General features: G+C 39.0%; 1 protein-coding gene across 2 annotated transcripts; it reads left to right on the plus strand.

The window, feature by feature from the left end:
• The first annotated feature begins 960 nt into the window (after window positions 1-960).
• Window positions 961-27,505, plus strand: si:dkey-34e4.1 (carboxyl-terminal PDZ ligand of neuronal nitric oxide synthase protein). Of its 2 annotated transcripts, XM_033990042.2 has the most exons (11): window positions 961-1,505; window positions 2,023-2,094; window positions 14,926-15,018; window positions 15,098-15,156; window positions 15,570-15,678; window positions 15,754-15,874; window positions 16,260-16,414; window positions 17,585-17,746; window positions 18,324-18,516; window positions 19,353-19,647; window positions 25,838-27,505. In XM_033990042.2, exons 1-11 carry the CDS (start codon window positions 1,401-1,403, stop codon window positions 26,352-26,354), a joined length of 1,881 nt encoding a protein of 626 aa, XP_033845933.1. In that variant the 5' UTR covers window positions 961-1,400; the 3' UTR covers window positions 26,355-27,505. The 2 variants fall into 2 exon arrangements, with proteins under 2 accessions (XP_033845933.1, XP_055087560.1); XM_055231585.1 differs by lacking the exons at window positions 961-1,505; window positions 2,023-2,094 and having other exon boundaries at window positions 14,948-15,022; window positions 15,100-15,156; window positions 25,838-27,110.

Here is a 27,505-nt window from a genome sequence, read left to right on the forward strand (position 1 = left end):
TGTGTGGTTATAGTTTTTAACTGCAAACTCACTATTAAGACATTATTTAAGTTTTGGGTTGGTTTATTGATTGAATGAAGGGTGGGGTTTATAAGGATGTTTGTTCCTGATGTGAGCGTCAAAGAGAACCATGAATCTGAAATGTTAAGTGGATTTCTTGAGTCTCACAAAGGTAAAGCTCCAGTATATGCAAAAGTCAACACTGGATAGAAAGAAAGAGTCTGGAGAGTCCTGAGATGTGCACGTGTACAGTTTGTACAGTGTCAGAGTGTGTGTGTGTGTTTGTAGGAGGAGCTCACAGCCCTATTCTTCAGGCTGAGCAACAATATTCCATTGTATTTGATGTGTGTGTAACTTACTGATTGACTGAGTTATTATTTAGCATTAGTTTTTTCATTTACTTTTACTTTACCTATTTTACTTTATAAGATACTTGCTCGTATGAAGTATCCTGTCCAAAATGCGTGCCAGTCGTGCAACAACATTCAGCCTTATCATAACGTTGATAGAATAAAGGTGCACAGAGGCATTTGTCATGATTCACCAGTGTCACCAGCAGAGGGCGCAGCGGCACTGAGCTCTGACTGGGGTAATGTGCCCAAAGATTTATACAACGTAAAACTGCAAAATGTATTTATGTTATTGTGCTAAAAAATATATACTTTATCACTTGTTTATTCTGGTGAACCATAAATGATCGAAGGAAAGTCGTCGCCAGCAAAAAAAAAATTCCAAAATTAAATGTGAAAACCGCTGAAATTGCACTGCTTTTCATTTTGTGCAACTTCACACCGAGGACGAGCTGAAACTGCAAATGTTTTTATTTTATTATTCTCTTTTAGATTATAACTTTGACGATCCTCAGTCTACCTTGTTCTATTCTGAGCCTTTTGCTTTGTAAGTGAGAATAATCAGGAGGAAGTGCATGAAACTGAAGCCTCCCTGGGGAAGGACTCTGTTGAACACTCGGGCTCTCATGCGCTTGCATCATGCCTGGGAACTTTTCTCCAATAGGAGCGGGCTTTGAGCTCCTTGGAGGGGGAGACGGGTGACTGCCACCAACAGGACACGCTTCAAAAACACCCAGAGAGCAGAGCACATCACCTGCTGCGGACGAGCGCGCTGCGGCTGCAACAAAAGCGCTGGAGTTTTTCAAAGCTCACTGAGAGCTTTTGAACAGGCGCAAAACATGGTGTTTGCACATTTTGGATCGTTTTCAAACCTACCGACCTGAAGACGGGACCTTCTGAAACAAAAACACAATGAGCTCCGTTTCCACGGGGAACTCACCAGTGGAACAGAGGCGTCCGGACTCAGCGGACCACACCGCGGGGAAACTCGACAATATCACAGCGTTTCATTCTTATTAAAAGGTATTTTCCACGTCAATATCTTCAGAGATGCCTGCGAGGAACAGGTACAACCTGGTGGACGATCTGGCGGACTCCAGGATCCCACTGCACAACGAGGAGGCTTATCAACATGGGATTCATTTCCAAGCCAAGGTGAGATCAAGGATCCTCAGGCTGAGCCCCACAGATGACTGGAGCAGGTGCACAGAGCAGGACACACACAACTTCTGTGGTTACAGGGCACTTAAGAAATGTTTAGAAAAGGATTGTTAGACAAGATTTACAAGATTAAAACACTATCACTGTAAAGTGAAGTATCCAGCCTCCTCCTGCACTGTCCTGTGTCTATTATGTCTGTTTCTTTAGACACAGCCTTTTCATGTCAAATCTCAAACATGCATCGACTTCGAGTTCAAACTAAAATGTTATTCCTTAAACAGGAGACAAACTCTACTGGAGTCGAAGCTTCTCAGTTTGTTGTGTCCTTAACAGCGACACTAAATAATCCTGGACAAAGCCCCACATCATGTTGTACAAACACGGGCTCATAAAGTACTGTGACCCTCATCAGTGCCTCCAGTGTTATTTCTGAGGTCACTGTAGTGATAAGTGCGTTATTAGCCTGTGATGTTTGTATTTACTGACTCTGCTTTGTTGTATTTGGAAACAGTATGTGGGGAGTCTTGACGTGCCCAGGCCCAACAGTCGAATGGAAATAGTCGCTGCCATGAGGAGGATCAGGGTAAGAACACATCCTTCAGTCTGCTGAATGTTGTGTAGACAATGAAGAAGAAGTAGGACTATTACAACATTAGAGAAGAACATTTCTGCATAACCATTTCATACATGATTTTCATGTGTTATTACAGTGTGACTGTGAGTATCATGGTATATTTGTCCCTCTCATTGTCCCCATGGACAAGTATTTATCCAGAGCTCACTCAGAGTGTTACTCAGAGCTGTGCTTGTTTTGACAGTCAACCACAACAGGGCACACTGCTGCAGCTGAAAATGCAAATCATGTGGTGAGGAGCATTGACATTTGTGTGTGTTTCAATGTTTGGAAAATCTGTTCGGTGACAGAATGAGCACTTTTCCAAAAAAAGTTTGTTTTTTTATGATTGAATCAGGCCAGTGTAGATGTTTTTTTTGCAGGTCTTTAGCGTGAACAATGACCAGACATAAGAAGAGTTGTATAAATGAGTCTGTGTCAGCCTGAGAAAAGGCACCCCCCCTAAGGCCCAAGGCAGCATAGAGAAATATGTATTTATTTGACAAGGAAACCACAATTAACCCAAAGTGACCAATGCCATGTACAGCAGGCGTCTTCTAGCCCAGGTTCATTTACAGTCCTCATCCCTGGTTTTAATTTTAATGTAATAATAATTTGTAAAATGTCTTCTCTATTTTCTATTCTACAAAATACATCTTGTGTAAATATAAGTAACCACCAGAAGTCTTATAACAATATAGTAATAATGCAATAAGATTGTAAAGAAAACTGTAAATGTTGCACACAGACAGTTCAATAATCAGTGTAGATATAGGGCAGTGCTCCATGAAGTGTAAGGACTTTCTTCCAGATAAAGTGCATCTGTTTCCACATATTCTATTCAAAGAAATGCACAATTGTTTATTTATATCTGTTCTGTTTGTGTGTGTCTATAAGTAAGTTCCCAGAAGGGCTAAAGAAAGCCCCGGATCAATAATGAATAAGATGCTGGATGATGGGTTTGCTATTGTGTACGGGATCCTTCTTTTAATGGATCGTATAGGAGAGGTACGCTTTGAAATTTTGGCCAAGGCTAATAAAAGGAAACTCATAACTCATAAATAATTTCTACATAGATAAAAATATTCTCTGTAATGGCACAAACCAGGCGGCGTTGAGTTTGCTGGTTGTTAGTTTTCTATTTGTGTTTCTTCTCAAAATCAAAATAGCCTTTAGAGGTACAGCCCTGGCTTGATAGTCTTGGGAATTCTATTTTTGCCGAGCACTTAGCGTTTTTTTTGTTTTGTTTTTTTGTTTTGTTTGACTGACATGTCTCGCAGTCTTGCTCCATTGTGGGAAGTGCAAAAGTTGGAGCTTTACAGACGACAGCCACGTTTCCCATTGTCAAGTTGTTCTTTATGGATGAATATTGACGCTAGGTTCTTTTTCCCCAACTTCTCTCTTTCATCTGCTTTTGCGTAGGCTCACGGGCGACTGGTCCTTTAACCGTGCGGGGTGTCAGCAGACTTGAGTGTGATTAAAGAGAGCTATAGGGATGATAGCAGCAGCACTGGCTTTGGAGGATCCAGAAGGATAGTGGCAGAGGGCTGGCAGAGCGGGAGTTCTTTCATCTCGTGTGGCTAATCATTTTAGTCTCAGTCTATGGAAAGAAGAAGAAAAAAAAGGAAGCAGCAGGAAACATGAGAAGAGACTGGAAAAGCTTTAGCATCATCTTTGAACGAGGGAACAGATCTGGACCAACCATGAACTGTACAAAGGCTTTTTCAGACACTAGTTTACCTTTTTTTCTATTGTGTAATGAGCCTACCTGTGTTTACAAGGGTGATCCTTTTATTACATGACTCTCAGCTGTTGGAAGCAGAGTTTAGACTTTGGAGGACTATATATTTACGTTATGGCGATGATCTGACTTGTTATATTCATGATAAAGCTAAATCTATGTTAGTTTTAGTAAGAAAATAAGCAACAGTCAAAGATTTTTATGGATAAATACAAGAGAAGATAATAATAAATGCATCTAACATTGTGACGCAATTGCAGTGATGTTTGCAAACCCGCTTTTTCAATAATTAGTGATAAAAGGGAAGTGTACAGGAGGAGGCATGTTTCTCACTAATAACGAAACAACGAGGAGGATGTTTTTGCGTCTGTCCAACAAACAGCAAACTCCTTAGAGTAAATTGCTGTGTTAAACTTTACAATTTAACGTATCGCTCGCGTCGCAATCCTGAAAAATGTTTTGTTTTTGTTTTTTTTCTTCCAAAATTTGACATCAAACTCACTTTCACCTGAGTAAAAGCTTCCACGGCGAACCCTATAAGCTCCGACCGTAAACCCCAGACTCAATTTACATAACAATAACTCAACACGTCTGTCCCAAAAAAACAGTAGAAATTAGAGCACAGCTTGACTCCTGGGGCAGGGGGGTTTGCCTCTATCGCACGGTGACGGGTTGGTTTGGATATTTAGAGGAACATGACACATAAGGGGCGAGCGTTGTTTTGTCTTGTATCATGCTGGCTTAATGGCAGATGTACAAGAGCTGCACAGTGGTGACCTAAATGTGTTCAATTGAGGATCATAACGGGGCAGCTCTGTGTGTGCTTTATGTTCAGGGGTTAATACCAACAAAACATTTCAAATTAATAGTAGTAATAATAATATAAAGAGCCTCTAAAGCACATGTGTCAAACTCAAGGCCCGGGAGCCAAATCCGGCCCGCCACATCATTTTACGTGGCCCGCGAGAAGATAAATTAAAAGGCTTGACTGTCATTTTAAAATAAGTCTGTGCTGCGTTAATGTGCACACTGACAATAAACTAATGAGATTTTACCAGCAAGTGGAACTGAGAAATATTTGCGAATAATAATCACAAAATGTTCATGAAGAGGAAAATTGTTGGCGTGGAAGGAAGTTTGGAGGAAGAAAGGTGAAGGTGAATATAAGTTTGTGCTTTGAGGAGAAAAACCTGTATGTTTTTTGTGTTTTGAGGCGGGTTCGGTACAATCTGTGTCGACATTTTGACACCAAACACGGAGCTAAGTATGCAAAAGTTAGTCTGCAAGAAAAACAACAATAATGTCCAATAATTAAAAGGCTGTTAAAGGCCGTGTTTGAAGCAGAGCTGAAGGTCTGTGAGGAGGTGTGTCCCGACCAGATACACACTTTTAAAAATGTCAGTTTGTCACAGAAACCGTTATTTAACAAGTTAAAAAGTAATTACATTTATTTTACATGACATTCGGTTACATTTAGTGACATTTACACTGCCGAACAATTATATCTGGCCCTTGATGGCGGCCATTTTGCTGATGTGGCCTTCGGTGAAAATAAGTTTGACGTCCCTGCTCTAAAGACACCCACAGCACTTGACGTCGCTTTAGTCATTCCTTCCACTACTTGTGTGAGCATGAGGACTTATATTTATTCTGATATAAAACATACAACATAACATATTCCACATTTTGACCTGTTAATGCTGCATCAATACTTGCTCAAACGTGTATCTAGTTTCAGTGTTATTTTCAGTAACGTTTAGTGTCTGATTTTCGATTTCATTTTGACAACAGACTTCAGATTTCAGAAACCCCAACCCACGTCCAGAATATATAGTTATACCTTTATTAACGACACTTTTGTAGAGATGCACAGAGGTTTTTGCTCACGTGGAGGGCCTCACAGGACGACTCTTCTTTCCTGTCAGTCTTGATCCGAGCAGCAGCATCAGTCCCTTCAGGCCGTGGCTTTCACTGCTCTGGTCAAGTCTTAAGTACTCTCTCATACAAATGCCCTCAGAAAAAGGCCAGAGTAAAGCACTGGGCGTTTCAGCAGACCTCTATGGCCTTCAAAACCGCCGAGGGGGATTTCTACTAAGTGATTTCATGACCCGGTCTTCTAGCCTTTTTATTAGTGTCAAATACTGCGAATAAACCCCCAAAAACAAATAAAACTGTGTAATTATGTAGTATGTGAGACACGGTGACACATTTAATGGAGGGTCAGCTATTGCTTTGCTCCATGAAGACTACGTTATTGCTTCGCTTTGCTTGGAAAGTTACACAGTATGGCATTAAACCTATCTATCTAAGTCTTTAGAGAAGGAAGTTGTGCCACCAGTTACATGTCAGATCTGTAGAGGAGTGACTCAAACACAGTTATGCAATTAAATAATACTTTTTATTTATTTTATTTTATTTTATTCGGTCATTACATTCAAAATCAAACATTATTCAACTTGTTTAAGGTTGTACATAACATTTCTATCATGAACGAAAGGGTTTTTGTCCTGAAGTAAAAAAATACTTATAAATACTTAATAACACACAAGAATTCGAAGAAAAGCAGCATCAGTTTTACAACAAATAAGTCAATATGTAAACAAAAGAAAAACTACAAACCACAATTCACATAAATCATTTCTGAGTCCTGTAATTTTCACAAAGTAATGTTTTATTCTTTTTAAATATTTCTGTTGTGTAGAAGCTTTTTTAATTTATCCTCAAGGTTGTTCCACACACAAACCCCTCGAACAGAAACACAATGATGTTTTTAACTGGTTCTAGTCTTTTTTTTTTCTTTTTTTTTTGAATATACCTGTTCGTCTAAGATGATATTGACTCTTTCTGTTCGAATAACATCTGTAAACAAGGGGAGGAGCTTATGATTATGATGATGCCTTATACTGTACATCATTACGGCTCTGCTCAAATCAACAAGATCAGACAATTTTACTAGTTTTAACTTAACAAAAACAGGATTTGTTGGTGCGAGATGGTCTGCTTGGTGAACTATTCTTCTTAACGACCTTCTTTTGGCGTAGAAAAATCGATTTTATGTTAGATTTATGTTTATGTTAGAATAATCCAATACCTGATACACTGCAACATTTCAGCTGAAGCAAAAACATCTTCATGGAGACACGCGGGTGGCGAACTCCCCATAAAAACACAAACAACCTTATGAATTGTGTACTTTGGTTCAGCGTAATCTAAAAAAGCAGTAGGCATAGACCATTGAATAGAATTGGAAAAGAAATGACTTAATTTGATTGTTTTCCTGTCACGTTTTTTTCAAATTTCAGCCGCAGCAAATGTCCAGTTGACACATTTTGCGTTGCCAAGTTTTGCCACACGATAATTTCTCTCTTTGCAGAGCTAGTAACTACTGTCGAAAGTTGTGATCGCTTGAAACTCTGCGGTGGAGAGCCCGTAATGTGAACTGACTCATTAGTTGTGTGAAGACATCGCTGTAGGCTTCAGATCTGTCCTACTTTGAATGTGACCGCTCCAATCGTACATGAAAGACTAGGTTTGTCTCTTGTATCGTTCACTGTCCAAACACAATCTCATTCTGTCTATTTCATTATCTTCTTTGCTTTCATTTTGTCCTCATTTGTACCTCGTTGCGTTGAATCATATTTAAATAGGCAGCGTGATGTGTTCGTAGCGTTTAGCTCAAATAAACATTAGACCGAGATCAATGCACTGTCCTCATTTCTTTTTCATCAAACTTTAATTAATTCAATCCTAAAACTTTAATAGCTTCATCCAGAAACACTCATAGTATCTTAAAGACGTCATAAACAGAATATGTCCTCATTTGAAATCGGGCACAAGAGAGAGTACATTTTGAGCAAAGCTAACCCAAATATTGTGCTCCACTGGTTCCCGCTGAACTGTTCTGAAGTTTCTGTCAGGGACTTTCAATTTTTTATGTATTGCTCTATTCTTGTGTTCTATTCTCTAAAATGACTAATAGTTCTGTCTTTTTTATTCCTCTGTATGGTTCTGGAGCGCTTCAGCTTGACTTTAAAGTTTATATAAGTCAGTATAAGCTGTACTTGTGAATGCTGTTTGTCTATTTTAGTACGTTTTCAAGGTGGAAATTGTTACTTTTTTGAGAAACTGTTTGCATCAGTAAAGACTTTAACTAGAGATCGATCGATACAGGTTTTTTCACTGCTGATGCTGATGCTGATTGTTTAAAATCATAAGCTCTGCCGATGTTTTTAGGCTGATATGTCAGATCGATTTTGATTAGTTTCCTCAAATTATGTCATTTAAATGTCTTACAAACTCCTCCCAAGCCTGTTTTTACCACAAACCTATAAGAGAGCTGTTGTCTCATTTTCTGCAGCTATCTCTTCTTCTTTTAAGTGTTAATAAAAAGCTTTGTTTGCATTTTTTAAGAAGCAAAAGTTAGATTTAAGGTCAATAGTCGATACGTTAAAATGGCCAAATATCAGTCTAGCTCTACATCTAACAAAATGAAAATATTCTCTATCCTAACGTAACGTCTCACTCAGCACGTTGGCTCTCATTGTGAGCCATTAATGTTCCCATCAGCACCGAGCCCATTTCTAAAAGCCTGATGGCTGCTGTTCTCCAAAAGTACGTGATTTCACTATAAAACAAGGCCATGTTGTAACTGTCAGTGTAGACATGTCTTTAGCTGTCATGCTTTTTCCTGTACTTATTGACTCTGTTTGCATCATGTCCTCATTGCATCAAAACTGACTCTCTAATGCGAGCTCATGCAACATCCCATGTGTCTAACAATATTCACGACTGGTATTAGCATAAGTTTAGAACATTTTCATATATTTCTCTCACTAGAATCCCATCGATCAAGCCGCTGCGTATGACAAGCTCAGTTTTTCACTCTTTCCTTTGCCAGTGTGTCTGACTTTTCCAGATTACACACAACAATTTGGCTGTTTTGGTAGCTTCACAAACTCACAAAGATGTTTCCATAATCCATATCATATCATTTTAGTAATTTGTTGGTTTGTTGTCATTATGTCACACATGGACGGGTGGGTTGCTGCTGGATTTACCTAAACAGTAGCACTTACGAGCACTTATAGCTGATTTTTTTAGGTTACAATTTCTTCTCTAGGTTTGAGTTTGACTGTCAATTAGTCTGACCCGCACTGTCATAGAAGACCTACCTAAGACCAGTCAGATTAGAGCTTTGTGGACCTCGTTTAATTACAGATTATTGAGATTTTGAGGTCATTTTGGGGGGTAGACAGATGGCGTCCCTTGTCTCCCCATCCTTTGTTAATGTTGATTTTTAAGGTTTTTAATGTAGTGTTAGACAAAAAACAGCCAAGGTTGCGCTGAAACTTTTTATCCAGCAGAATCCCTAGAGAGTTTTATTAAATATTAGCTGTTGAATCTAATGGGATTGAGTTTGTTTAACTCACTCATTTGTCAAAAATATGGTTTTAAACTGGTTTATAGAAATGCTGGTCCATTCATAATTGGTGTCACTGTGAAACTTAATAAGATGCATGCATGAAAACTCACCTTTTTCTATTTATTGGAGCATTTCCAGCATTTTGTTAAATAGTATGTATTATTTTCTCACTGCTGCTGTTACTGTTGCGTTCATTTGAAATTGAAATAACCTATACACATATTTACTCCAGTGTTTTGTTCGTCCAAACTGCTTTATTCTTTCTCCCTTTTTGCACTTTCTAGCTTCGAGTCTAGACTAAAGACTACCGCCAAAGTGTTTAGTATGCTCAGGTTGTTCCTTTGTATTTCCTCCCAGTCCCATGTGACTAACCGGAGTAAGTGTGGTCGGAGCTGGGGACTGGCTGTCCTCTCTGTGTGCCCGTCAGAGAGGCGCTCAGGCGTGGGGCCATCCAAAGTGCGAGGGAGGGGAAGGGGGGACTTTAAGAGCACTTGGGCGCACTGGGACTCCTTCCTCTGACACGCTCTTTTCAGGTGTAGTTAACTCTCTCACCGAACACACTGTTCACAGAGGTGACATTGCAGCTGTTATTAAAGGCAGCTCCACACACTGCAATAACCAACCTGCTTATTCTGCGTCTCAGCAGTTCAAAGAGTTCAAGCTGTGTTTCTCTCTCATTCATTTGGTTTGATTTATGAACGTAGGCCACGACTGATCAATTAAGTCTGTCAAGCTGTAAACACACATGCAGTGTGAGTAAAGAGAGCCTTTTACCCACAAAGAGCCAGCTGTTCCTAGACGGAAACAGTGCTGTGTCATTCACTGCCAGCATGATACTTTTGAAAACATTTTTTTTATTATTGAATGCTAGAAAGATGCAGCAATCTGGGCTTTTGGGATTGGGTTTACAGCTAAAATATAAGGTTAAGACTTACACACTCTTACTGAATACACAATAGTTGGGTAGTCACATGTACGTTGGCGCATTAGCATTTTATATTGTTCTTAGATTATTTAAAACCAGTGACTAACTTATAATGCCATTTGTTATGACTCAACACTGTCACACACACACAGTTGATAGATATAATCATTTTATGTAAGAACAAGCAACAAAAGGTTGTGATTAATTGAGTCACTGTGTCACATGTACAAAAAGCTGAATCCAGTATTAAGTCAAGCGAGAACACCTCATTTTCAGAAGTAGAATACAACTCACACGTCAGTGATGATCAGAAGAGGTGAATCGTATCATGAAACACTGAAACATTTGCAGGTTAGAGACGACAGTGGCTCAGTTGGTAGAGCGTTCGTTGAGCGGTCAGATCCATCGACCCACAGGTTGGCAGCGTGATTCCAGCTCCCACAGATGAATACTGTGGATATGTCCTTGGGAAAGACATTTAACTCACCTCACCCTTAGCGTCTGTGTGCACTGGTGTATGAATGTGTGTGAATGGGTGAGTGGTTCCTTGATGTAAAACTCTATGTCGGTGGACAAGCGCTATATAAAAATGTGACCATCGACCATTAAAGATATAGAAGTGGTAAAAGTGTGTGCACAGATCATGTAAAATACTGGAGACTGAGTTTTTAAAAGTACACAGAAGTAAAATCAAACTAATTTCTAAAGTCTGTTGTACGTGACGGTAAAGATAACGTGCAATACATTTAAAATATAAACTCTTAAGACTGGGGCAGACTCTTTGTATATTTATAATCTGCTTGGCTGTACTGATTTGATTTTACAGTTACACTCTCGAATTGTAGTAGCCTTAGAGTTGCGGAGAAGAGGCATAACACTGGAGTTCTAACGCAGGAGAAGTTTATTTACCGTTGGTTTGGGACCCAGCACCCGGAGACATGAACTCTCAACACACTGTGAAAGTGTTGTCCAGTCCGGTCCAGTCCAGTCTGGCTATGCTTCTGTTGTAGGGAGTATTATACCTAATGACGTAGGCCAACATAACAAGGAATGACGTGTTGATGAGTGCCCTGAGTATTCACCTTATCCCTGACGTTGCTGTGAGCGTCGCCGTCGTCATTTGGGTTGTATTATTTTGCGATTTTGACAGCAAATACGTTCTATTCGGAATAAAGAGACGTTTTAAAGCCTCCAGAGAATCGTGAGGCGTTGACTTGTTAGAACATAGAACATTTTACACGAATAAACACTACTTTATATCACATTTTTGGGGCGAAACTTCTCCCGAATTCGCCATTAAAAAGACGGTTTGCCTTTTTATCCGAACTTCCAACCGTCATTTTTGCGTGAGGTCACCAGGGGGAAAAAAAATAGAGTGAAATTCCTTAGAAGTCCTTAAATCTTGTGAATTGTATTGAAGTGGTTGCTAGGCTGCTGTGTATAGAGCCCATTGTAAACCGGTGTATAGATTCAATGGTACTGCAGCAGGGAGTGTCTGTGACCCACAAAGCACCCTGCATTCCTCGGCTTTTTAGCACCCAAGTAGAGTGGGGGGTTCCTCTTATTTAATGTTATTCTGTTACAAGGAATCCAAAATTAGGACGTATTCATTATTACATTTTCAGAGAACAAAGTGGGGCCCTTTTAATTCCGAAGCTACAGGGATCTCCCAACGACTGGCGGTTGGCAGGTGCACAGGATTTGTTGAATGTTAAGCTTGAAGCGTAACTATCTTTTATTGTAAAAGGTCACCCTGCAGCTTCCTCTGCTGGTGTCTCCTCTTTCACCCAAAGCGACCAGTCACGAGAGCAGTGGCGCTGTGCATGGGCTCAGCGGTAGTTCGTTAAAATAATGTGTGAAGGGTCAGTTCTGGTAAAAAGAGAAAAAAGTAGCGCTGAAACTAACCAAACCCCGCAAATCACAGGATCATTTGCCCGATTTAGAACCCGATTTAGGACCCTTCTTCTCGACTTTGGGGAGGCGCGACCCGACTTTGGATGCTCATGTGCGATTTGTCACCACGGCAACAGCCAATAAAATGTCAGCCTCAGGAGCAGACACAGTGATGGACACAGAGGCACAAAATACAAACTCAAGAAAATAATTAGGCGATTTTGTAAAGTTGTAACGTTAAACTGCAGCATCTCATTCACTTTATCTATTGCAATTTGTCCTCCGCTAATAATGACCCCCCCAGTTCACAAAAACGTTCTATAAAAGTAAAAAAAACAAGAGTACTTCCTCACGCGTGTCATGCCGTGAGAATCGGGAAGTGAAGCTGCTTAAGATTAGCGATAGTGACTCTACTTCCTGTGTAGTTTATTGCCTTTTGTGCACTGAAGCATTTATCTGAACTATTACACCACATTTCATAAATAATAACACAGTTTTGACTTGCATCTAAACTAGAAGTGCAATGCTCTGATCTTCTGGACATTTTAGACTCTCAAAACCTCAAAGAGTTATTTTACTTTAGACAGGAAACGGCTGACACGAGGTGCGCTCAGAACTTTTAGCTTGTGGTGTGCGGTCTCTTTGCTGTCATATCCCGCTGCAGATTTTAACTTTCATACGATTCTCTTTGTGTCTGTGGTCTACGCTTTCTGTCGCCTGTTTAAAAATCATTTTGAGACTGAAAAATCCTGTAAAGTGTCGCAGCCTTACTTACCGTACTTACTTTACTCACTTGATTTAACAGCAGTACATTGTTTTCCATTGTTTTTATTAAATGAAATATCAAAAAACATACATTATACTTTTTTTTTTCACTGAGATCACAATATTGTAAGACCTAGGCCTGTCACGAGAACATATTTTGAAGTTTGATATGTCGCTGAAGTAAAAATACACAATAAATGTTAATACTGAAGCGAATTATTGCCACTGGCGCAATAATATAATAACAATAAGAGCAGATTTAAACCACAAAAACTATTCTAAATCTACAATATTGTTAAAAAAAATCATGGGCTGTGATAAATAAACATCAGAATGAAACACTTTAGTGCTTATTTTGCATCTGTAATGAGTCATACGCGTTATTAATTCAAGTTTCTATGACTCAGAGCTTATTATAAAGCCCAAAAATAACCAAAACTTTCCAAGTAGTGCAAAGAAACTGTACACACGATCAGTACCGACCCCAAAAAATAGTGTTCCAACTTTCATATATTGAATGATAAGTCGATATAGTGATTATCGTGACAGGCCAGCAAGCAAAATTAAATCCTTCCTTTCTTTTTTTGGCTGTTTATTTCACATTTAGTGCAGTTCAAGCTGGTTGCATAATGAATGAATGGTTCCCTATTAAACACTGGGACTTAAAGTGAATTAAGTATTTTAATATTTTTGTTCACAGAGTCAGTAATTGTGAATAATTACCGTAATATAAATTGTAAAGCTAAACGTGCCTTCCCTTTTACCGCACATAGCAAAACACATTGTTATTCCGTGAGGCACATTCATAATAGATTGCCTGGAAGACGGCTGAGGGAAATTTGTTACGCTGTCTGGGAAAATGATGAGTCGGACGTCTAACGCACACGTGTCCAAACTCCAGATGGGAAAAGCTCATTATAAAGCTTTACTCATAACTCATGAACATTTCCTTAAGCTTGATACACCTGGATTTAGCTGCAAAATCCCACTGCACACACTTTTTATTTTAGCATTTTCAACTCAACGACTGTCACTCATTTGCGCTGTGTGATGTTCAGCGTCTTTATCTAGAAAAATACAGAGAAAGAAAGATGCCACTTACATGAATTTGTTAAAACCTTTGCCTGAATTGAAGGTTGAATTATAGAAGAGCTGTTTTGACTTGGGCTAAGTGAAAATCAGTGTACAGCGGCTAACAAGGCTAAAAGTCCAAGTTGGCACAGTCATTTTTGCAGTTTTAATTTTCCAAACTTCATTAAACGCGTCTTTATGCAGACTTCTAAACCTGTTCTCATTTAATCAGCTCTCTCGGGAATAGCTTCTGTATAATTAGCCTGAAACTTTCGTCACCATGGTTTCGGGAAAAGGGAAGAAACCGAGCGACGCAGAGAATCGCTGAGAGATGTGGAAACAGCTGATTTCAAGTTAAATTGAAATGAAATTAAAATCTATTCCCAAGTTGTACGTCACACCCACAGCGAATCCTCTCAGGCGAGCAGGCGGTTTTGATTAAGCAGATACTTTTGTGTTTATCTTTAAGCAAAACGACTTCTTGGTGCAACCTTCATTAGGCTTATCTATGTGGGATTGAATCAGTCACGTGGAAAAACAAATCTGTGCTGCCCACCATTAAAGGAACAGGAATTTACCTCTTAATTTTACCTTATAAATGTTTTTTTTTATCAATTATCCATCATTTAGTCAAGTTAAGTCTGTCTTTTCTTTACCTTGAGGTTACACTGATTTAAGTGGTAGCTAAAAACATATTCCTTCTTGCCTTTTTGACATGCATTCAAGTGGACAGGTTTTAGGGCAAAGTGCTTAGACTGAAGTGAAACGTGTTACTCGCTGAGTGTGGACACAGCTGTTGTGCGGCAGATTGCAAACAGCAGCAAAATAGTCACCTGAGGCTGGCTTTTCTATTTGATCCTCGGATTTGTGTTGCAATTCTTAAACATTTAGAAGTACAAGTGAAGTGAAATGTTTCCACGTGTCATCATATTCATATTTTTCACAATATTGACCTAAATTGTGTGTTTTCTCGTTTTTATTTAGTATGAATTCAAGGCGAAGAATATCAAGAAGAAGAAAGTAAGCATCATGGTGTCAGTCGATGGAGTCAAAGTGGTGCTCAGAAAGAAGCAAAAAGTATGTTGTGTCATTATAATAACAAGCTGGCAATTACACCCATGGCTGTTTTAAAGTATTGTATTTTGCTTTTTAACAGAGGAAAGTATGGACATGGGACGAGAGCAAGATGCTGATCATGCATGACCCTATATACAGGTTAGATGTGTCCCAATGTCTTTCTTTTAGCTTCTTTTAACAGTTAATGAGCCTTTTGTGCATGTATCACATTAGAAATCGCACATATATTTCACTTTTCAAATAATACCAAAGCTGAAGATGCAGTTATAACGTTGCTCCCTCATTTTACCTCATGAAACTCCATTCATGCCACGCAGCAGATTTGGTAATGAATAATCCATAGCCAGTAGCATGTGCATATAGTTAGCATCCCATTTGCTGTTCTAAAAATAGATGCATTTAAACTTATGGCACTGAAATGGTTGCATAACTAACTAGCAAGAAGTTAGAACCGCTGTTTCCTGTTACGCGGCGCATCCTAGCACTGCGCTGGTTTATACTGTAACTTCAAAAACAGATCAATGAAAGTGTTTCCTCTTTATTTTTTACAGAATCTTCTATGTGTCTCACGACTCTCAGGACTTAAAGATTTTCAGCTACATCGCAAGAGATGGCTCCAACAATTCCTTCAGGTGTAATGTGTTCAAGTCCAAGAAAAAGGTAAAAGTCCACTGCGATTTTTTTTTGCAACTTTTATTTTGTACAGTAAGGATTAAACTGTGATTGTGTTTACAGACCCAGGCCATGCGTATCGTCAGAACTGTGGGGCAGGCCTTCGAGGTGTGTCATAAAATCAGCCTGGAGCACGTTGAACAGGACGCAGACGGACAGGCGGACGGACAGACTGACACTGAAGGTAAGATATTCAGGAATCTTATTTGTGAAAACGCAAATATGGAGTTGTTTTACCTACAGAAATTAGAGCAGTTTCTTAGCGTTTCTCAAATTATCCGCTGCATTTTCACTGATTAAGGTTTACCCTCTTCAAAGCAAATGGAAGTCTGCCGCAATGTCAGTAGTAATGAGTGTAATTTGTCGTTCTAATGGCTCCTTGTCTGTGCACACTGAGTCGGAGATGTGTGATAGCGCGTCTCATTGTGGGGTCTGTATTTCCTGTTGTTGTTTCCCAAACGCATGGTGCCTTTGTTTATTTGTTCTTCTGGGTTTTTTTGTGTTTTTTTTGCACCTCTTGTGTTTAAAGGGATGTCAATGTTGTTGTTGTTTGCGATGTTCCCATTCAGGTCGTGAGCTGACAGGAGTCGACCGTGGGGACACAGAGGAGAGCAACATCGAAGGAAAACAAGACGAGGGGCCTTCGGAGAGTGAGAGAGCAGTCAGTGAAATACTGCAAAGCCTGGCTGAACTTAGTGTGGTCAGACCCGGCCAGACTATAATAGTAAGACAAACTACCGTACGATTTGGACGATAAACATGTTTCAGATGTTGTTTTATGTGATTTCAACAGTGCGGAATAGGTAATGTGTGACAATATTACAATCAATTTTAGTTTATTAATAAAACCAGACATAAGAATAACATCCGGCCTCCTACACGTATAAATATTTTTATCTCTCTGCAAATTTCGTCTATGGGAAATTGCCCCCGCTTTAATTCATAGCTTTGGCCTTACTTGTGTTTCGATGCTTTTAGCTGGGCATACTGTTGCCAAACGGCTCATTGCTCTACAGAAGTGCTTTGTCATCTACTGCAGTACCTGGCCAAATCTTTGAGCGCACTGCACAGTGACTAATCACATCTGACATAAAATACTTAAGGCAGAAAGAGTTGGGATTTCTTGCATAAATTGTGGCGTTAAGAGTGAGATGCATTTGAAATTTGGTTTAACTGTTAGATGTAAAAGCAGAGTGTCTACGTTAACTTATGTTTGGGGGTTTCCCTGGTATAAAGAGAGGACAAAAATATTCCTATTTGCTGTTATGGGGGTTACCTAATCCCCCAAACCCATAATCCCATAAAGGAGGTTCAGAAACATCTGCTCGAAGAAGATAAGCAAAAATATGGGACCAGGGGAGAGAATAGTGTGGAGGATGGAGAGGTACAGGGAGCTGAGCCTCACAGAAATGGACAATGTCCCAACCAAACCTGTAAACTGCACTAAGTCATTCTGGTTACATTTTACACTGCATCATGAGACTGGATAATAGAGCATAATGTTTGTGTGGTAATGATTTATAAAAGTTTAGAAAGTCAGGTCTGGTGCTCTATTTTCAATTTCAAATCTGCACCTTGTAATTATAAGACAGACAACTGTACTTGATCAAATTTGCTTTCTATACTTGCTGGTATTGCTGTATTTATGGCGTACTACTCTGCCCCCTTGTGGTTTTGCCAGTGTGCTACAATATCTTGGGTTTAAATGTCCAGAACAACATTAAACACCTACTACATACACCTTTATATTGGAACATATCAAGTAAACAGACGAGACCCTGCAAAAATATAAGATCTAATATGAAAAATTTAGTATTTTGAACATCTTTATTGATCATTTGAATGTCCTGTCAACTAACTGTTTACCAATGTGGTTTGTGTTCTGCGTTACAAGGATTTTGACAGGGGATCCGTCTTCACTGTGATGTCCCAAGGCGCAACTCCCAGCAGCCCTTGCTCTCCGTTAGTCACTCCTCTGGCATCGCAGCACTATCTGCAGCTCCTACAGCAACAGCTACAGCAGCAGCAGCAACACACTCAAGTGGCCGTGGCACAGGTAATTATCACATGCATTCACTGTATTATTGAATCCACAGCGACATTGTTAAGACAGTGACACATGTAAGAATCAAATTATCTGCAATGTCACAGTGAAGAGTTGAAATATTTATATATATATATTTAAACTTTTGTATTTATTGTTGAGTTTTTTTTTTGCACCTGCAAAAAAATATTAAAGTATTTTGCATAATCGTGTTTAAATAGCTAGGGATTGCTTGAACTGACAATTTCCTAACTGTCCAGGCAATGCTAAAAATAAAAAGTATTATTTTTTACACTATAAAATATAAATTTCACCCAACCTGTATGAATTCCAACACAAGCCTTTAACTGGAAATAAGTCCAAATACATGTGCTCAAGGAATAGCTGGCCTAGAGAAGCTAAAACATGCATAAACTACACATGTTTACTCATTTACCCACTAGGGGGCATGACCACTACACATACAGCAACTTTCAATAATGTACATCATGTGGCCTTCCTCTAACATTCAAAATTATCCGTATATATATATCGACCCCAAGGCCTCTAAATCTATAAAGTGTATTAATAAACAGATGCCCGTGTGCAGGTGCAGTTGTTGAAGGACCAGATGGCAGCAGAGACGGCCGCTCGGATGGAGGCTCAGGCCCGAGTTCACCAGTTACTGCTGCAGAACAGAGACCTGCTCCAGCACATCACTGTCCTGGTGCAGCATCTTAAAGAACTGGAGGCACAGTCACCAAAAACACCCACAGCACCAGGACATACGTCTACTGAGCACGGTGAGTTCTGTCTATGCGCTTCAAGTGGATGAGTTTTAACATAATGGCTCTAAATTGAGGCTGTAGATAAGTGCTGGAACAAATTAAACCCAGGCACAAGGCTAAAGCAGTAATAATGTAATAATAAAGGCTGAATGCAGTATAATGAAATGCACAATTATAATAAGGATAATAAAGGCTGATGGAAAAACCTCAGTGACATTTTGTAATTACTAGAGAAAGACAAAATGGGGGTGAAATAGCAACATCATATTTATTTACACTTGTTTATTTACAAAAAAGTACAGTTTTTTTACGGGCTTTATTGTCTAATTCAATTCAATTCATCTTTATTAACAGTAAATATGTATATTTTAAAAAGAAAACCACGCCACTGTCTCCACATCTTGGACTGAAGCGTATTGCACTGAATGTTATATTTGTGAGTGACGTTTTTATTTCATTTTCTTACTTATTCAGCCTGCAAATAAAACTCTTAAAAGTTCTTAGTACAGCTTGCAAAGTGTCACAATATTCCATCGCGGCTTCCTCAGTCGCACCCGTAAAGCGTCATTATAAGCCACCTGCAGAGTTTGGAGAAATAAAATCAAGTTTTTTTCACCAGTGTGACAAAAATGTGTATAGAACTTTATCTTGGTTAAGAGTTTAATAAGCAGAAATGTGCAAGAAAAACCTTTACCTTGCATGATCCTTTTTGTTTATGTAACTCACAATGAAATGTTAATCTTGACAACAGTAAAAAAAACACTGCCCCATGTATTTTTTATTAATGAGGGCCAAGTATGAGATCCTCTGCAATCCCGTAATGATTTTGCTGTCTGTATTTTATGTGTTAGATGGGCCAACGTCCAACTCGACATCCATCAAACCCTTGTCTCTGAACCTGAAGGATCACTACAGCGAGTCCTTGGATCAGCTCATCTCCTCCATGTCATCCTGGCCCGTCTCTCCTGGTCCGATGGACAGCGCCGAGTCCTACCTGAACCTGCTCAACCTCTGCAACAGCAATAAACCCGAGGCTGCGCTCACCGGCGACCCTTTTATTAAGACCAACGGCGCCGCAGACAATAAAGAGACCAGTAATGAGATTGTACCGTACACGTCACGGAACTCCACCAGCACGGATGAAAAGTAAGACACAGTTATATATGTTCATAAAATCGAAGCAACATATACAAAGTCGTTTTTTCTATTATTACTGCATGTATGGTTAACTATTAGATCATAACCCAAGACTCTTCATCCACATAGGCAAGGCAAGTTTATTTGTATAGGACAATTTGTACACAGAGTAATACAAGTAAGTGCTTTACAGAATAAGAAAAACATTAAAATCACAATACAAACAGCCCAAAACATGAATAATGATCATAAAATTAACATTAAAAGAGAAGAGAGAGAATAAACCCTTTGAGTCACATGCACAGATAAACAGAACAACTTTGAGCCTGGATTTAAACATTGTCAAAGTAGAGGCCTGTCTCACATCTTCAGGAAGACTGTTCCAGGTTTTAGCTGCATAAAACTGAAACGCTTATTCCACATGTTTAGTCCTGACTCTGGGCACCAGCAGGAGGTCAGTCCCTGAAGTCCTCAGAGTGTGAGATGGTTCATGTGGCTCTAACATGTGGAAGATGTTCTTTAGTGCTGGTCCATGGAGAGACTTGTTCACACAGAGCTGCTTTAAAGTCTATTCTCTGAGCCACAGGAGCCAGAGACCTGAGCACAGGACACATGTGTGAAGTACTTCCTGGTTCTAGTCAGGACCCGAGCAGCAGTGTTCTGGATGTACTGTCTTAACGCTTGTTTGGAGAGTCCAGTGTGCAACCGTACATGTTTATGAATGTGTTTGTGTGAGCGCTTATGCACAGATTGTCAGCCTTGCTTCTCTAAGTCTTCCCTAGAACAGAATATCTTGCCACCTTTGAGTGACTGAAGAGGGATTTAATTATCCACAAAGTTTGAATGCAACTTTGAACGCCTAGAAAAGCACTATGAACGAGTAATGCATTGTTTTCAATTTAATCACTGTTTTCAAAAAAGCACACTGACATCCTCTACATACTTTTGAGCCCACAATCAGGTTTATGGCCTGTACTGGTATTAGAGGCAAGAAGCACAACTCAGCAAAATGTCCAGCAGCTAATGCAAGCTGTAATCAGGCGACTGCAGATACAGAAGGGAGGAGGATCAGAAAGGTTAGGCCAAGAACACATTTGTTTTTTGTATTTAAGTGTAGGAGTACCTTTATACATTGCTCCACATACAGTTTAACCTTTGATGTTAGCAATAGTATTATATTTTTGCATATTTTTGTCTTTTTAAATTAGTTTACATACATCTACATGAACCATCAAAATGAGTTACTGAGTATTCAAAATAAACAAATCAGGTAGTCTTAAGATACTACTGTCTATGGAGATTATTATTATTATTATTATTATTATTATTATTATTATTATTATTATTATTATTATTATTATTATTATCACTGTTATTATCACTGTTATTATCACTGTTATTATTATTATTATTATTATTATTATCATCATCACTGTTATTATTATTATTATTATTATTTTTATTATGCAGAGAGTATTTTACTTCTATGGGGTATTAATGGCCAACACACATATTTAGATCACCGTGTTACCTTTTATTGTTTTGGAAAGAGTATACTTGCCCAAAAACAACATATTAACAGTTTCACTTTCTTTTTGACGCTCTGAGACTCCCCTTCCTTTGCTCTCCGCCTTTAGTCACTCCCCCTTCAGAGCAACACAATCATCTGCATCCCACTAATGAAACTCGCACACATCTCATCAGTTTTGGCGAGTGTTTGTGTGCAGTTTTGTATCACGTTTTGTATATTTATGGAGAATTGTCATGTGGGAGCATGGGTGACGTAGGTTTACGGGTAGAGCGCTGCACAGAATCTTACAGCGAACAGTAGGGAGGGCTCGAATAGGACCTGGGAGAGATCGTTAACATGCTGAAACGTGCATGGATGACATCTAAAACCTCTTCAGGCATGTTTTTTTTTTTTTTTTTTTTAATGAGAGAACACTGTTATAACATGAGAAAGCTATAGAAATGATTTTGCATAACACGCTCTGTTTAATCACACATGTTCCTGGACTTTAGATCTTTAAATCTAACCCAAAGAAAAGAAAGATGGAGGCAAAGGGACAGCGGGGCATCTGCTGTTTCCATCACTGTATTATGTTCCCGTGGGTGTGTGAACAGAGGCCTTAATACTCCTTTTACTGTTATTAGTCTTATGCAACAGCGTACTCTCTTTGTTTCCAATTCACTCTTGTATTCGTTCATATAAAAATAGCGTCAACCTTGGAAAAAAGTAATTTATCTTTATATAAAACAAAGGCAATGATTTTGCTCATATACACCAGACATTAAACTTCATATTCTGTATTACCCTTTCTAAGTTTTTCTCTCACTGTTTGTATAAATCTGTAAAATATTTTTAACTCCACTGGCTTATTCCAACGTGACTTGTCCCTCCTTCTTTCTAGCACATCACGGTACATTTTTATTACCTCCTTTTGGTGTTGTTTTCAGGATATCCCCAGAGAATCAATGTTTACTGCCTGAGTGGCCTTTATTTTATGTCCCTCGCACTCGCAGGCGGATACCTTTTTTTCCTCTCTCTTTATTACCTCCCTTAACAAACTGACTCTCTATAGGACGGTTCAGCCTATGGATTATAATGTTTGACTTTAATAATAGGCCAATCACTTTGTGTCTATAGATACACATCAAAACTAATTCTGCTGTAGAGACATAATTTGCCGGGAAACTGACCTCAGAGAAAGGTAAAGTCTGACAGATCGGCTTTGTTTTTAAATTATGTTACACTATACATTAACAAACTGAAGAATAAGAGTGTAATTTTCAGATTTTTATTGGATTACTTATGATAACGAAGCGGAAATGTTTTTTTTTTTAAATAGCTTTGGCAAGAAATGGTAAAAGAACCTGGACGACTGAGGTATTACACAGACATTTGGCAATAAAAGTTCCCCAAACAGTTCATAAAGCCACTAACATTCGGCCGTTGTAACCAGACGAGATGTTCACTTCACCTCCTGGTCATAACGCTGATTATTATTGCCCGACCGGTGCACACTGTGTATCTGAATCATGCCTTCCTGAATAGTAGATTATCTAATTGAATATCCTGTCTCCGTTTGCATTGTGCCTGCCTTTTCCTGTTTGCTTTTTTTTACCTTTCCGTCTTATCATTATCATTATAGTCTATTGGTCAGACCTGTGCCAGTCCCACACTCGGCTGTTTGTCAGTAATTCAATTGCCACAGATAGTATGTGATTATAATGAAGGATGTTTGCAGTCGCTGGATTGAGTTTTCACATCTTACACCAGCAGCAGAAAGTTTGTACCTTAAAGTCATGATAGAAATGATTAAATTCAGTTAATTTATTAAGCATGATTAGACACTATTTGTTGTCCTTTTTATGCAAAGGGACTGTGCTTTATAAATTTGTCTCAGTGATATTTTAATATAAAGGATATCTATAACATTATATCATTAAGTGCGATGTCAGAATAGTTTTACAGTCGACTTGGAGTTGTTTTGTTGTTTGGTAATTAAGTTTAAGCACCTTTCATAATGTAGATTTAGATTAAGATCTCAAAAAGCAACGCTAAATCTTTAAAAGATAAGTTTGAGTGTGTTAAAAACCTTGCAGCAGCCTTTCAGTGAGGATTTGTTTAAAACATAATTATAAAAAAAGATGTTGTGGTAGAAAGTCCTGGTTTCGATTCCCAGACAAGAAATTATCTTTCTGGATAGTTTTCCTTTGACTGGTCAGATTTCCCATAACTCTAACATCCAGGTTAGGCCCACAGCCCAAATGCTCAGGTCAAACCTTCCATCTGACCTTTAAAGTTTTATAGTACAATGTGTATGTTTAATGGAAAACAAAGAACCTTGCTTACTTAAAGACAATAGATTAAATAACTGAAAATGATTGGAGCAATCTTTTGAATTCGAAATCGGAAAACATAATAATTAAATTCTGTACTTGTCCTCCTCTCTTTGGCACAGGTGCGAGGACCCTTTTGTGCTCTTCCTCCTTCTCATATAGTCGTCCCCTCTGTCTGTCACTCTCTAACATACATCCCGTCGCCTGCTGCTGCCTCTAGCTCTCAGTTAATGCGCTCCATCATGTCCCCCTCCCTGTCCCTCTGATCATGTGCTGCACCAGCCTGGGGAGCCCACAGTTCGCTCCTCTCTCTCCTCATCTCCTCCATCCTAACAGCCCTCTCTCTTGCCTCTATGTGAGTATAACTAATGACACGCCGCATGCAGAGCTGTCTCCCTGGTCTGAAGCATGGGGCATGTGCTAGTGAACCATGTGGGTGTTTGCCGGCTCGTCGGTGGCCCTAATCACTGCATAACAAGATCCATTTAAAATGCGGATATGGATGTGCAAATTTAACCATATTAGCATTTGGCTAATCAGTGGAGTCATGTCATCAGCACACACCATGTTTTCCAAACTTTTCTGTAGCGGTAAATTAACTGTAGGAGAGATGCTGTATAATGCACACCCTGTTGCACTCCATTTTGGTTTGTGTATGAAAGTATAAATGTGTGTGTTGTCATTTAAATGTTTATTCTGTAGTGTTGTTATGGATAATGTTGTATGTGCAAGGCACAAAGATACAGGCCTAGATATAAAAATATACTGCCTTCTCAAAAAGAAGCATTTCTAATTCAGGGAGGATGATGTCAGGATGATGTCAAAAAGGACCAGCCAAAAAAACTAAAGTTATCTCCCTCTGTGACCAGTAAGTTAAAAAGAGTTAAAATAAAATTAGATTACATTTTCATATCCACTGTATTTCTAACATCACCTGATGCAGGTGGTGCAGGCCACTTTTAAAAGCACAGTAAAATGAGAAAATGGAAAATGTTACAGAAACTTGGCAGGTAGTTTTAATATAACTTGAGGAGGAGGCCAAATAATGAATAAAGAAGCCAAAGAAAGAAAGGACAGTGTGTGACAGAAGGAGAGTGCTGAGTCAGCTTATGAGAAAAAGGTTCCAGGCAAAGACATTCAGCACTAAAATATCAGGGACCAATAAGGTTTTTACAAAGAGCAAAGAACAAAATGGAAATGCAGACCAGATGTTTGAGGATGTTTTATAATTAAAGAATAATACAGTTTTTCATTTTCATATACTTACTACTATATATATATATATATATATATATATATATATATATATATATATATATATATATATATATATATATATATATATATATATATATATATATATATATATATAGTAGTACATATATGTGATAAATTTGATTCAGTTATTTTGTGTATGTGATTAGAAAAGCAGCATCTATAGGAGTGAAGACTTGTTAGCAGGTTTTCCTCTGGGTTTTTTCCCTGAGAGTAGTTGTAATTGTGCATATGTTCACACAGGCTGTTATCATGGTATTCTTCTGTACAATCAGGGGGGGCTAATGTGCTGCTATTTATTTCTGGTGAGTGCATGTGTGTGTTGCTGTTGTCACCCACACAGGAGGGTTAAGCCTCCAGCTCTTTTTCTCCGCCTTAGCGCTGTTTTCCTCCACAGGGATGTGCAGAGATGCATAAAGCTCCTAGACAGACCAAAACAGCAGGCTGTACCCGCCAGGCCCGGGTTTAGACTAAACTGACTGATGCATCCAAATACAATACTCTTCCATTAAGTCTCATTATTTTACCTACTCAAAATGGGGGCACAAACACATTTAAATGGGTTGTAATGCACCCTTTTACCCCCCTGCAGACCCGGGCCTGACAGCTGCAGAGGATGAGGATTAGTGTCCAGTGAAAGCATATTCATTTTATAGGCAGTTTCGTGAATACTAGAGAGATTGTTCCTTGGGGCTTATTCTGACTGTCCTCTTGAGAAAATGGCTATAAAGAGAGAAAACACCTATAAAACATGACTATTTCTGTATTAATGGTTTTATCTCTACAGTTTTGGCACCATTAGTCTCCACATCAGAACAAATCCAACTCAATTATGTGTTAGTTGCCCTATTATCTACAGTGTTTTTGCATACAAAAATGAAGCAATTCCATTTAGTCTATTTACAGGGATATGCAGGCAACTCAATATAGTTGTAATATGTTTTTTGGACAGATTTGTCAGTTTCATCTGATAAAAGCTGTTTAACTGGAGGAGCATGATAAAGATGGCACAGAAAGCAATGTAAACTTAAACATCAGAGGGATTTTTTTAATGATCTGTTTCTTTTAATGTCATTGACAGGTGTCCAATCCCCAAACTTGACCCCCCTCCGCCCTCCGTGAGTCGTAAGCGAGCCAGCAGGACCTTGTCTCCGAGTTCAGAAGCCGCCTGTGGGCCGCTGCCTCTGGAGGTGAGCGCTAATGATGACGCCCCCAGCCGCTGCAGCAGTTTGTCTTTCCCCGACATCACCCCGAGCCCCCTGTCCTCCGGAGACTTCCACTCCTTCAATAATGGGGAGACCAGCTCCTGCTCCACCAGTGAGGACTCGGGGGTGCGCTCAGAAACCAAGTCACTGTTCTCTCCCCTGTGCGACGATGACAACCTGTTTGGAGAGCGGATGACATTTGTAACTGCTACAAGTGGCTGTGAAAGTCCCCCTGAGGAAAGGAGAGAAAACACTAACTCTCCATCTGAGCTGAAATGCCATTTGGACTCAGAACAGTCCAATATGAATGACACCTGCCTCCACATCAGTTTCTCTGATGAAGAGCTGCTAGAGAGCACCCAGGAGACGACGAATGGCCCTCAGAGGGGTTAGAAAATGTACTATTTTTATCTATATTCACCTGACACATGCGATATGCAGTGGACTGTTTCAGGGCGTTCGCTCTTTTCATTCACTTGTTACAAAATCATCTCAGATTGCAATATTTTCTTGTATAATTCTAATAATAATAGAGAATGAAAATTATTAGTATTTTTGTAAGGGAATTTATGATTTAGTTTGAATTTTAGTTTGTGTTAAGGTTATTTTTATGTAGCTACTCTTGCACTGTTAAAATTGCATAATCTGTGCACATGTAGTAGCACATCAATAGTTTGTGTTTGGTACAACATTTAGGTTTAGACTGGAACCTCAGTGGCAAATGAAGGAGCCATTCTTCCTCTTTTTACTGGTTAGTGGTCACTCGCCTGGAGCTTGCCTCTGATAAAGCTGCACATTAGGGGAGAATAGAGTTTGGCCCCAAATTTTGGAGATCTGGCTAATTTAGTTTATGGGCACAGCACATGCTCAGCTCTGCAGGTTTCAGCACAGCATGTGTTCATCATTGTTGTGTGGCACTATTTAAAGAGGAGAACTATACTTTCATGCAGCATTACAGTAATATTTATTGCTCTGTTACATTGTGACACAAAACATAGTCTACCAAACACAAATTTTGTACGTTTTGTGCTGTGTAAAATGCAAAAGGGAACACAATTTCTACTTATTTTAGACACGTTTTGTACAACTTTGTCATTGTGAACTGACTATCATGCTCTAAATGTAAGGCCAGAGATATTAGGAAGCAATGTCTGCACTGAGTGATGAATAAATGGGAAAATTTAAGTGTTTTTTTGCTTTTTGTTTGTTCGTTTGTTTGTTTTCATTATTTGTACTTGATTGTGCTTTTCAGAATAATGAACAATTCTGTCAGCGATAAAAGGAGCCTTGTAAGTAGCAGCTGTACTGGGAGAAATAGAGTGTTCTGATGATAAATACAGTGACAATGTGACGTGTATTTATATGTGCAGCCTTTGTTAAAACAGGTGGAGTTGAAAATCAAAGGTGTAAAGAAACATGAGGTGTAAGATGCAGGCATGTGGAGAAGGTGTGAGTGAAAAGGATTTTAGGCAAATCCTTTCACACGTGAATTGAGGCCTTGCAATGTCACATGTGCCATAACGAGCAACACTAATAAAGAGGTG

The sequence above is a fragment of the Periophthalmus magnuspinnatus genome, chromosome 23, assembly GCF_009829125.3.
Source record: "Periophthalmus magnuspinnatus isolate fPerMag1 chromosome 23, fPerMag1.2.pri, whole genome shotgun sequence".
In the NCBI taxonomy this organism is placed as follows: domain Eukaryota; kingdom Metazoa; phylum Chordata; class Actinopteri; order Gobiiformes; family Gobiidae; genus Periophthalmus; species Periophthalmus magnuspinnatus.